Here is an 11,460-nt window from a genome sequence, read left to right on the forward strand (position 1 = left end):
GGATCTCTTGTCTATTCATTCATGCAGATTTTTTCTGCCCGTGCTAACTACAGAATCCTTCTTCTAATTATTCATTTGTCTCTGAAATTGAAATGTAACTGAGATTTAACTGTTAGTCTTGCTTATAGGAAAATTTTTGTTTGAAATGAAAGTAAAGTGAACCTGAAACCTGCAGACATATTTATAGGAGCATCATTTGCTATTGTGGCCTTCAAGTTCAAGAAAAAGTGCTGGCAGTCATTATTAACAAGTGGAGATTTGAGATCTGGATTAAGACGCACTTACTGTCTATATTAACAGATGTGGTGCTTAAGAAACATTAACCGAAGTGAGGTTAAAAGAGATGTGTAGTATGTAGAAACCCAGGGATAATAGAAGCTTCAGGTACTGCTGTAGAATATATTTTGTTGATGAAGGTTCTCAGTCATCCAGGTCATGGTCATTCTAAGTGCTGTATCGTAGGCTGCTGGATTTGTTTCAGTTTGTTGAAGACGTTGCACCTCTCATCCAAGAGGCTTCTTCAGTCATAACAAACTGGAGGGGAGTTGCAGGCCTTTAAACTCTGTGTGGGAGTGTCTTTACAGAGTCGTTAAGGACACTTGTGAGCTCTGAGTTTCAAAGTCGTTAGGGCCACTTGTGGGTCCTTGAAATAACCAGCCTTCATGTGGGTTGTCAGGGCTAGGTGAGCCCAGGTGTGAATGGTTGTTAAGCTGTCTGGGGAGGGAACTCAGTACTGCATTGTAGGAGGGTCATAAGTAATGTCTTAGGCAAGAAGCCTCTTGGATAAGAGTTGAAACATCTTCAAGAAACTGAAACAAGTCCAGTTGCCTACAATACAGCACTTAGAGCTATAGAATATATTTGTATGCCAAAGCAGTTTTACCAAAATGCAACTCTTTGGTGCCATCTTTTGGGTGTTTTTGGTATTGCAACCACCAAAAACTAGTCTAACTCAAAGGAATTAGACTGTGGGTAAGCCTGCATCGGCTGACTATTTCAGTTAGACTTCTCCTCCAATGAAATGTCTTCTATGAGAGTAAATTGAGTTCTTTTCTGTTTTGGACTGTTAGTGGAACAAAACAAGCTATTTAAATATGTCAGCTTTGGCTCTGGAAAAAAGTGATGGCCATTTTGCACTATTTTCTGATCTTCTGTAGTCCAAGCAATACATTTGGAACATCTGATCTGATATATAATGACATGGTAACTTTTTACAGCTTTTAAATGAACAACACCTTCTTTATCTGTGACTGTTGCACGCAGGCAGAAGAGGTTACGTTCCCTCCTCGAAGCTGCTTCGCTATCACCAGCCGACAGAGGACCCGCCCCCGTCGCCACACCTGACCCTGCCTGATGGAATGGCAGGAATAAGAAGACATTCCTACACCCCAGAGGGCCGGCCACTGACTGTCATGAGCCAACCGTGCTTCCAGGTGATTGATTGATTGATTGACTTTATTTACGTGACAGAAACTTCTCACTCGCTACACATAATCCCTCTAATGTTTAGAGGATCAGGTCAGATGCTGGAGCAACTTGCTGCATACATTTGCATATTAAAGAGATAGAGAGTGATTTTTTTTAAAAACTATCTTCATCCATAGCGCACAGTGCTTTAAGATGCAGAGTTCAAATGAGCACGCAAATCTTGTGTGAATTAAATTAGTATATTGTGAGGTAGCTCAAGTGTTTCAAGAATACAGGCCATTCATTAGAGTGACTGACATCTCAGCTCGCTGCTCTGAGTTTTGAATTTGTGTGTGTGTATGTGCATTTGCGTGTTAATTTCCCAAATTAAGCGTTACAGACTCGCCGTGTGTCTGAAGCTTTAACTGATCGATGTGACAGCGTTCTGCTCCGGAAGCATCAATCTGTCACGGGTCTGACTCTGTGTGTGTGTGTGTGTGTGTGTGTGTGTGTGTGTGTGTGTGTGTGTGTGTGTGTGTGTGTGTGTGTGTGTGTGTGTGTGTGTGTGTGTGTGTGACAGAGAGAGAGAGAATCCTTACTTATCCAGCCATGTTTTGGTTTAATCATGTCTGTACCCATATCTGTAAAAGGGCATACAGGAGTGTGGGAAAGATAGTGTATATGTGTGTGTGTGTGTGTGATAGATATGTGTATTTGCGTGTTATTAATGGAAAGGTCCATAATTAGCTGTTTAACCTTGTAAGTGGGTTACGGTGTGAAGAGAGTTAATTTATGCGAGGCAGGACTGCAGGCTGAGATAGAGCGTGTTCCTGTGTGTGTGTGTGTGTGTGTGTGTGTGTGTGTTGTGAGATTGATTTACATTTGCAACACATGTGAGTGTGAGAGGGGAGTGTCATGGCTTGTAAATTTGCGATGGTTTATGTGGGTGTGTACATGTGAGAGAGGGAGATTTAGGTGAGTGGATGAGAAAGCAGGATTGCATTAGGTGCCAGGTGTGTGTGTGTGTGTGTGTGTGTGTGTGTGTGTGTGTGTGTGTGTGTGTGATATGGCTCCTCACTGCCTGTTAAAGTGAGTGATTGCTCCAGTGACCTTATAGAGGCGGGTTTTCATGCCCCCTCCTCCCCACGTCCACCCCCCATGACCCTGAGTCGGCTCATATACAAAATATACACACCCTCAGCCTTGTCCTCACTACTGAAGATAAAACAGTGAGTGTTCTTTCATCCACACTAAGCTGCTGTTTTCCACTACAGGAAATGTATCTTTTGGGAAAACTCTACCGTTCTTTTGTCAGTGTCTGAGGAACATAGGGACCATGTATCACTGTCAATCTATAGAGACATGACGGTGTAGGAGAATCATCGATGTGCCACATTCATCTTTGCTGTGACTTTCTCTGTGACAGACAGCATTCAAGACGATGTGTTTTAAAATTATTTTCTCAGTAGAATATATACAATTCTTGTTTTTAGCTTCTAATTGACTGCAGAGGCTATAATTCTACAGTTTAATCTCTTTCATTTAGAGAAGACTCTGTTGACCTGTCCAGAGTGCAGGCTTATCCAAGGATGGGTTTCAGCCTCTTGTGACCCTGCCTGATTGGGTCTTATAATCATTTTAATAACATAACAACCTATGTTATAACGAGAGATTTTGTTTTAATTACATAGTTAATAGTTAATAACAAGTTTTATGATCTAACAAGATGAAGTGATGTGTTATAACTAGAAGGTTTTCTTCTTAAGATTATTGGCTACATACCTAGTATTAAATAAATGAAAATAGTGCCATAATAACATGAAAAATATCTTGTCATGATGTGAAGAAGGGCTTGTTATAGCGTTAAACACAATGTTTTGTCATGGTGGCTGCAATACGCTGCAGCAACAATGACATTATATATATAATGGTTGCACTCGTACTTTGTGATCAACTATTTTTGAAAAATAAAATACAGGTCACAAAAAGTCTGAGGTGAAAAAATAAATGTTTAATTTGCTCTGAGCAAGCTGAGGGTCCAGCCATGTCTGTTAAAATGATTTGACCATTCTATCCCACAACACTTCTTGAAAGACTTGTTTACACTTCAGTCCCTAGTATATATCCAGTTTTAAAGAGCTCCCGTACCTTTAAGCAGGCAATCCTTTCACCTTTGTTGGAAATGATCAAATATAGATCCATCAATTCCTCACATTAATAAACATTTCCTGTCTAGCTTCTGTAGACAAGTCTCTGTCTTACATTTGTGGCCCCACCATGTCGTCATGACAATATTCAAACACACAGAGGCGCCGTTTGGCTACACCACCCTCCTCAACTCTGTCATTTCCATCAGAGACGCTGCAGCTTATATTCTCTCAGCTCCTGCAACATGAATCACTCTGCAGCCGATTGCCATGGTCACTTTACTTTTTTTTTTTTTCCCTCCTCCATGTCTCTGCCCAGCAAAATGCTAATTAAATGCTAATTGGTGTAGACCGTCAGGGCAGAGCTAATGTCGTAGCTGAGAGGTGAGCTGAGGTGAAGGGTTTGTTAATGACACCGAGCAGCCGGCTAAACTCGGCTATTAGCACTGCTGGGGCACTCTGTCATACCAACACCGGGCTCATTAGGAAGCCTTCATTCTGTCTGTGTGTGTGTGTGTGTGTGTGTGTGTGTGTGTGTGTGTGTGTGTGTGTGTGTGTGTGTGTGTGTGTGGTGATGAGATGGGATTTGTCAAGACATAACTAGTGGGATTAACCTTTTCAGAGAATATTACAATGATTTGTGGTTGTGTTAGTGTCTGTGTGCGTGTGTGTGTTCGCATTTGTACCTGTGTGCATGCATTCTCTTTAGCTTGCTCTTTTTTGAACACTTTTGTGTTGTGATATTTATTTCATTATTTAGGGATGTCCCAGCCAAGTTATTTGGTCCCAATCCCAATCAGAGTCCTTTAGTACTGGGTATCTGCCATGGACTGTATAAAACATGGACCTAATAGGTTTCTGCAGATGTTCCATAGGTTTCTGAAGAGCCCGTGAAGCTCAGTGTGGTGGCTCTGGCCGTCGCCGTCCAGGCAGTGCCTGCTCCTGAAAATGTTCTAAGAGAAGCGTGGTTAAACTTAGGCAGGCTGAATGAAGCCTGGTTGCTGACATCTAGCTACACAGCTCACCACTAGCTATTACTCAGAGAGGCCACGCCCTCAGTTATGCATAACTTTAAGTTAACTTTAACTTAAGATATTTTTAACAAGTGGGTTATATAAAAATTCACCCCTGTACAGGCAGGACTGAAGGGGGAAATGAGCTATAAAGACCGAAACAGTTGCTGTACTGGGTTGTTTATTTTCGCCTTAAAGTAGGGCATTTTAATATGGGGGTCTATAAGGATTGACTCGTTTTTGGATTGAGCCTCAAGTGGCCATTCAAGGAACTGCAGTTGTTGCCGAGCCGGCTTCATATTTCAGCCCGGGGGGTCAGCACTTAGTATCTACGGAAACCAAGTCCCAAAAGATACATATATTCGCCTAATTTTGGATTACATATGTATCGCTTAGACACATTGTAATAAGAGCTGTAGGCTACTAAATCTGTCATACCATATTTTCCACAAGTTACTTGATCCAAATACTGGAGGTCCTGGTTAAACATAGTTAATACACTTTATCATTTTATATGATAAATGAAAGATCAACTAGAGAATGTGACTCCTGAAATGGATGCAGCTTGAGGAGTAGTTTTAAATAAAGAGTCTGTCAGTCTGATTGTACAGCGGTGTTATAGAGTGGAGGTTCTTCCCCTCCCAAAAGATCTTTGGCAGTGTACAGGTGCCAGCTGCAGGGAGCAATTTGAGCAGATAACTGACAAATTAAATTTTAAAGTTTAAATTGAATTTGAAGTTGTCGGGTTACTCAATTTACTGAACGGAATTAACATTAGTTAGAGACAGCTGATGTGACGCGCTGCCGGCAACATTTGTCAAATTAAATGGTGAAAGTGAATGAAAGTGTTTCGTAAAAATTAGAGGTTTTGCTTTGTACTTTGTTAAACCCTCTCTGCTGATGGTGATTACCATCTGTGTTTAACAAAGTTTGTATTTTGCCAACTTCAGTGGATTAATTCAGGGTCACTCACCAAATAATTTCTCACCTCCACACACAGTCTAACTTTCACACACACAGGCAGTGAAATGTGCTGGGAGAGCTGTGCTGCTGCATTAGCAGACTGAGGTGGACAAACTACAGTGAATTTCAGCAAATGTCAAAAGACAACTTGAGCCTGAGTTGTCTTAAAATTTAAAATGGCCACTTTAGAGAAGATAAACCGTGTAGAGTTATGTAACAACATGGCATCTTCTTTGATGTCTCCTGCCACATTTGACCTTTTCCTCTCTTTTATGGATGTTCGAAAAGAATTTGTATCTACATTTTCCTCTTATCACATCATTTTGTTCTCTGCTTTGGAATGAGCATTAAAGCTTCACAGACTACCTTGCATGGCTGACTTCCAGTCTTGTTTTTGACTCAGCGTCCTGTCTTCCAGGTGTTTGCGGCCTATGACTTCACAGCGAGAGGAAACCATGAAGTATCTGTTCGGACCGGCGAGCCAGTCCGTGTCCTGGAGCCCCACGACAAACGAGGGAATCCTGAATGGAGTCTGGTGGAGGCGAGAGGTGGGCAGAGAGGCTACGTGCCCTCTAACTACCTCGCAATCATGCCTGTTGGGACTGGACCAGCTGGAACACACCAGCCCTACTGAACAACGAAATGAAGGAGAGAAAAAACAGCAGCTTCTACAGTATCAGCATGTACAGTACGACAGGGGTTTTAGGAGGCTTACAGCAGTATTTTTGTAATGGAACGGCACCTGCTTGTAGCATGTATTACAAAGTGACCATCAGTTATTTTGATTTTCAATGTCAAAATCAGTGTTTTTAAACACATAATTAAGATGGTTTGTCGGCCACAATGTGAGCCAAATTCGGTTCTCTACTTTTTCAGTTTTACAGCTTGAATTTTTAAATGCAAACCAGTGCGGTCACTTCCCTCTATCCTTAGACCCTGATTGGATAACAAAAGAAAGAGAAGGTCTTCCAATTGTTACCTTTTTTTAAGTAAGGGCTTATTAGCCCTATTTTTTGGGCCATTTCTGCAACTCAAACAAATTTGAAAATGTCTTTTTTTGTCCACACTAAGAACGTATCTTTCCAAAATTTCTCTCAAAGTCGGATAGTGCCAACACACAAATTCAAAACACTGAGATCTAACAATCTGAAAATGATGGTGGTTGAGAATTACCTGTGATATATCAACAGTGTTTTAATTTTTCTTATTATTTTTACTGTGGACCTGACCTTACGGGAGTTAATCTATGTGACACACTGGAAAAAATAAGGTGTGGTGTCTGAAAATGATGCTTACTGAGACGGAATTTAACTTTGTATTTATAGGCTGAAGGACGATCTTCTAAGTTGCACTGCAAATTTTTATTGCCATCGCTACAGAGCCCCGGAGATGAAGAATAGTTTTAGAGGTGTATTGGGGTTAATAGACATGTATAAACAAAAGGACACTTGAATTTAAAACAATAGACTGTATGTTCTCATTAAAGTGTCCATGTGTTAGTGAGCTAAACTGCAACACACAGAGAGCACGAGTTGGTGTGTGTGCGTGTGCATCTGCTTGATATGAAATTGAGCTGACAGGTGAGCGTGTGTGTCCGTGTGAGAGTGTATGTGTGTTGAGTCTCCTCCCCCTCACCTGGAGGCAGGAGCAGTACTGTATCGAGACTGACAGGTACACAGCACTCTCATCATCTCAGACTGTGTAATGTGATGTAAATGTTAAATGTCTCCAGGGCCGAGTAGGAGAGAAACTGAGAGGAGAGAGGAAGAGGAGAAGGAGGAGATGTAAAGACAGAGGAAGGAACAGGGAGACAAACTGAAAGAGTTGGAGGGGAAATGTGAGGATCAGCAGGCGCGCAGGAGACTCAGCAGAGTTATCCTGTTAGTGTGGATGTGTCTTTTCTCTCAGCCTCCTTCCTTCTCCTTCTCTAACCGTAAGCTGATTTAAATTCACTCCTCTCTTCCTGTATGTGTAAAGGCGATGTGTTGCTGTTGTGCTTGCGTTCACTCAGCTCCTATTACAGTGACGACTAAATTGCTCCTTCAGGTTTTGGGCTTGAAAAGGTTTTAATCATAGATATAAAACATTACAGACACGACTGAAGCAGCATCCTTCTGTATTCATAGGCACCTTATGATGCTTGTTGCCATGGATACTGTTCAATCAATGCAGGCCACGTCTTCCTGTGGCAACTCGTCAAGTCGGCTGGAGTGTGACAAAACATTTAGGAACAGCAGAATTTAATTGTTATTGCCAGTTTACCAAAAGTTTGCTACAGGTGTACAGACCTGAATGACAAGAGGAAGCATTCTGCACCATGGCCTCAGTGGGTCTACCTCTGTATATGACGTGAAGTCTTTTCAATACATTGCTCACTGCTCTACATTAAGCTTTTAAAGTCAGCACTTTTTAAATTTTGCGATTTAGGAAGAAAATCAATTTTCCAACTTGCTGCAACACTGATCCTGGAGTCAAGTCTTCATCTCTCATCTTTGTCCATTATAAATAATAAATAAAATATAATGGGGGGAAAAAAAGATGCAGATGTTGAACAGAACAACAGTCATCAGTTGGCCTCTGATATTGAGGTATCGCGTATCTAACAAACTAATGAGCAATAAAACATGCTTCATATCTCAACATGTCAGCGTTAGTCAGAAAGACAAAAAACCTAACCAAAACCGCACAAACTGCTAATGTGGATGGGAAAAAAACAAACATTTTTTGGCAATTAAGCCCCACCCCTTACAATTCAGACTATATCCCTGGAGTAGAACAAGCCCTGTTCATGTCTTGACGAGGTTATGTTTAGTAATAGTTTTCGACTTTTAAAGGTCCAGTGTGTTGGATTTAGGGAGATTTAGGGGCAGAAATGGAATATAATATTCACCAGCCATGACAGCGTCAGTGTTTGCCACGTGTTCATTTGTCTGTCTGTCTGTCAAACGTCTTTCTTTCCAGACCCTGACCTATAGCTGATTAATTTTATTGAGAAATATAAATCTTGACTTTAGTGTTTCTATTTCAACTGGCTTAAGTTTTCTAGCTTTTACGGCACTAGCAGCCCAGCAGCAACTCACCCACCAATTACATGGATTGTAATTCACTCATGTGATGCTACTCAGCCAGTCAAATCTGTCTATTGAGTTAAGCACCGTAATTTGAATGTACGACAGACACACAGACGAGAGAAGTGGGAGAGACAACAGATGGAGAAGTCGATTAAGATTAGATGTGCATGTTTATTTTTCCCACAGACTGTTCAGAATTAGTATGACTCATATCTGAATCTGTGGCGTGGCAATACGAAGCGCTATGACCATGGGGGAGGGGGAGATGAGGGGGATTTCATTGGTTGCACTCTACAATCTCACGGCTAGATGGCACTAAATCCCACACATTGGACATTTTAATTGTTGCTTGAAGTTTGTCTGTATAGGTAGACAAGATTGGTATGAAGTAGTAAGTGCTCATCAACAATCTACGAGTAGACTTTGAACCCTTCACAGCAAAGAAAATTTGATTTTTTTTTTGAGAGAGAGAGCAGAAACTGTGGGTGTGAAGCAGAGGGAGGGAGGCTGCTCAGCTGGAGCTTAGCTGTTCCCATCCATCTGAATGTCAGGATGTAGCAGAGCAGCAGGAGGGACAGAGAGAGTGTGTGTGTGTGTGTGTGTGTGTGTGTGTGTGTGTGTGTGTGCGTGCGTGTGTGTGTGTGATGTGAGTGTGTGATGTGACTAATATACCAAAATACCAAATGTCCTCAAGGTTAGTAAGAAGGAGGACAATAAGGAAATCCCCCCTACCTGACAACATTTTACCTGCTTTCACCTCTTCATAGGCCAGTTTGAAAGGAACTGGGAACAATTCAGCTGTTAAATGTTAAAACAGGTAATGGCATTACATTTGGTATTTTTGGATCTATTCCGCGGTTCAGTCTTCATTTTAATTACCATTATTAACAGCTTGAAGCCGCTACTGTTAAACTGGCTCCTTCCAATTTGAATCAGTTTTGTTTTTGAAAGTATTTTCTTATTCCCTGTGAAAACTTGGCCAAATATGTAGCAGTAATATGTAGCAACTAAACAGCATTATTTCACCGCACACTAATAGAAAAGATAGAGACGATGTGCTTATTATATATGACCATGTATGGGCAGTAAAAGGTGGATTTTTCCATCAAAATCAGGACAAAATCTCAGCTCGGTATAGAGGTTAGGACATCAACATTCGTCCTTCTAGGTGCATTGATGTCCTTCCAGAAATTGTGTGTGTGTGTGTGTGTGTGTGTGTGTGTGTGTGTGTGTGTGTGTGCTTTTATTACCAAAGAGGACAGTCATTTTTCACATCTCCAACACTAGAGGGAGTAGAAGACAAAGGATGGTTGATGAGGGAGCCTGTGTCTCAGTGTGCAACTGGAAAGGGTGTGTGTGTGTGTGTGTGTCTGTGTGTGTGTGTGTGTGTGTGTGTGTGTGTGTACCTGTGTCAGTATTGGTGCTTTCCTGATAGCAGCAACTGAACATTAATCTGTACATTCTGTTCATATTGTTCAGTTCACCTGTCACTCATTTTTTATTAACCACCATGTGAAGTGTAACATGTTTAACCTGCTGATGATCTGGTTCTACAGTCTGTACAGCATTTCTGTTTATAACTTATTGTTTTGTAACTGTGTTTCGTCATATTGTTGTTTTTAACTTATTCGATGCCGTGGGGGAATATGACCTGAGATGAGTCATGTAGTCTTTGAAGTGTTGCCAAAGTTCTGATGTTGAACTCCCTCTCACACACATGTATTCACACAGCAGATGGGAGTTTCTGCAGTGCAGCAGTAGTACCTGTCAGTGCAGCTGCGAGCTGACTGTGTGGCTTCAATAAAACTAAACAGAAAACCTGTCGAGTGTCCTCAAGTCACTTCACACTAAAACAATATCCAAAACATTGAATAACACAGCCTTCACCAATGAAAATCAGTGTATAGGAGACACCAGAATCATGGGAAATGATAAACTCTCTGACATGAGATCAGAACAGTTTCCAAATCTTAATGTGGTTAGTTTGGGTCATCATTGCACCTTCTGAGCCTATAACTGACTATTTTTGTTATTGATTAATGTGCTGTTTGTTTGTTTTTATTGTTTAATCATGTAGAATATGATAAAAGGGAGGTTGGGCGTCAGGGGCACTGGGGAAAAGGGTTTATTTTGACCAAACCAGAGATGACGATTGTCGGAACGGAGGAAGACAAACTCAAATGGTTTTGATCAGTTTTATTTTCTTTCTGTTGAGTTTCAATTAAGTGTGTCTTAAGAATAATTATTGTTTTTGTCGATGGAGTTCGGTGGATGAGACCAACATATCTGCTGTTTCTAGCTACGTAAACAAATAAGATCCTCTTCTTTAAGGTCTATCTTTGGATCAATCCTTTCCATAATGTCTGACACTCCAATCTCAGCCTGTCAGTGGCAAAAACAAACACTTTCAGTGGCAGTAACCACTTTAGTGGTTTATCCAATTCTGTGTAGGGGCATTTTGGTCTGTGGCCGTTAATAACACCATTTGGAAATGCTCCGAGGGGGGTGGTATGAAACATTACAAGGACGATAGAGTAACAGCGATGCACAAGTACATTCAGTACTCCATACAGCCGTACATGCTATTGTGAAAACCTTAGTGCCACCTGCAATTAGTACCTTTACCATTTTAAGAAACACATCTGTGTAGTGACCAACTGTTGTGCCTGAAGGTCAATGTACATACATTTTTTGCAATCCCTAAATGTGGTTATCAAAACAGTTGTGATATGGAGGCAGGATACTTTACTTTGTACTTTACTTTGTTTTATTATGATCTCAAAAACATTTTCAGCGCATTTTGGATAACATTCACCGACATGATATATCTGTGATAGGCCAATACCGATCAAACAATAT

The 11,460-nt window shown here is 41.0% G+C and overlaps 1 protein-coding gene across 4 annotated transcripts in view; it reads left to right on the top strand.

Moving 5' to 3' along the window:
* arhgef37 (Rho guanine nucleotide exchange factor (GEF) 37) overlaps window positions 1–10,423 on the top strand; it is a 32,701-nt gene extending 22,278 nt beyond the window's left edge. For 3 of the 4 annotated variants that reach the window (XM_084353594.1, XM_084353595.1, XM_084353596.1), the window contains 2 exons: window positions 1,264–1,433; window positions 5,949–10,423. In XM_084353594.1, coding sequence (XP_084209720.1) covers window positions 1,264–1,433; window positions 5,949–6,164 — 386 coding nt within the window. In that variant the 3' untranslated portion in view covers window positions 6,165–10,423. The remainder of the gene's footprint in view (window positions 1–1,263; window positions 1,434–5,948) is intronic. The other variant, XM_084353597.1, reaches the window with a different exon arrangement.
* The last annotated feature ends 1,037 nt before the right edge of the window (window positions 10,424–11,460 follow it).

The sequence above is a fragment of the Pagrus pagrus genome (assembly GCF_965226575.1).
Source record: "Pagrus pagrus genome assembly, chromosome: 5".
NCBI lineage: Eukaryota > Metazoa > Chordata > Actinopteri > Spariformes > Sparidae > Pagrus > Pagrus pagrus.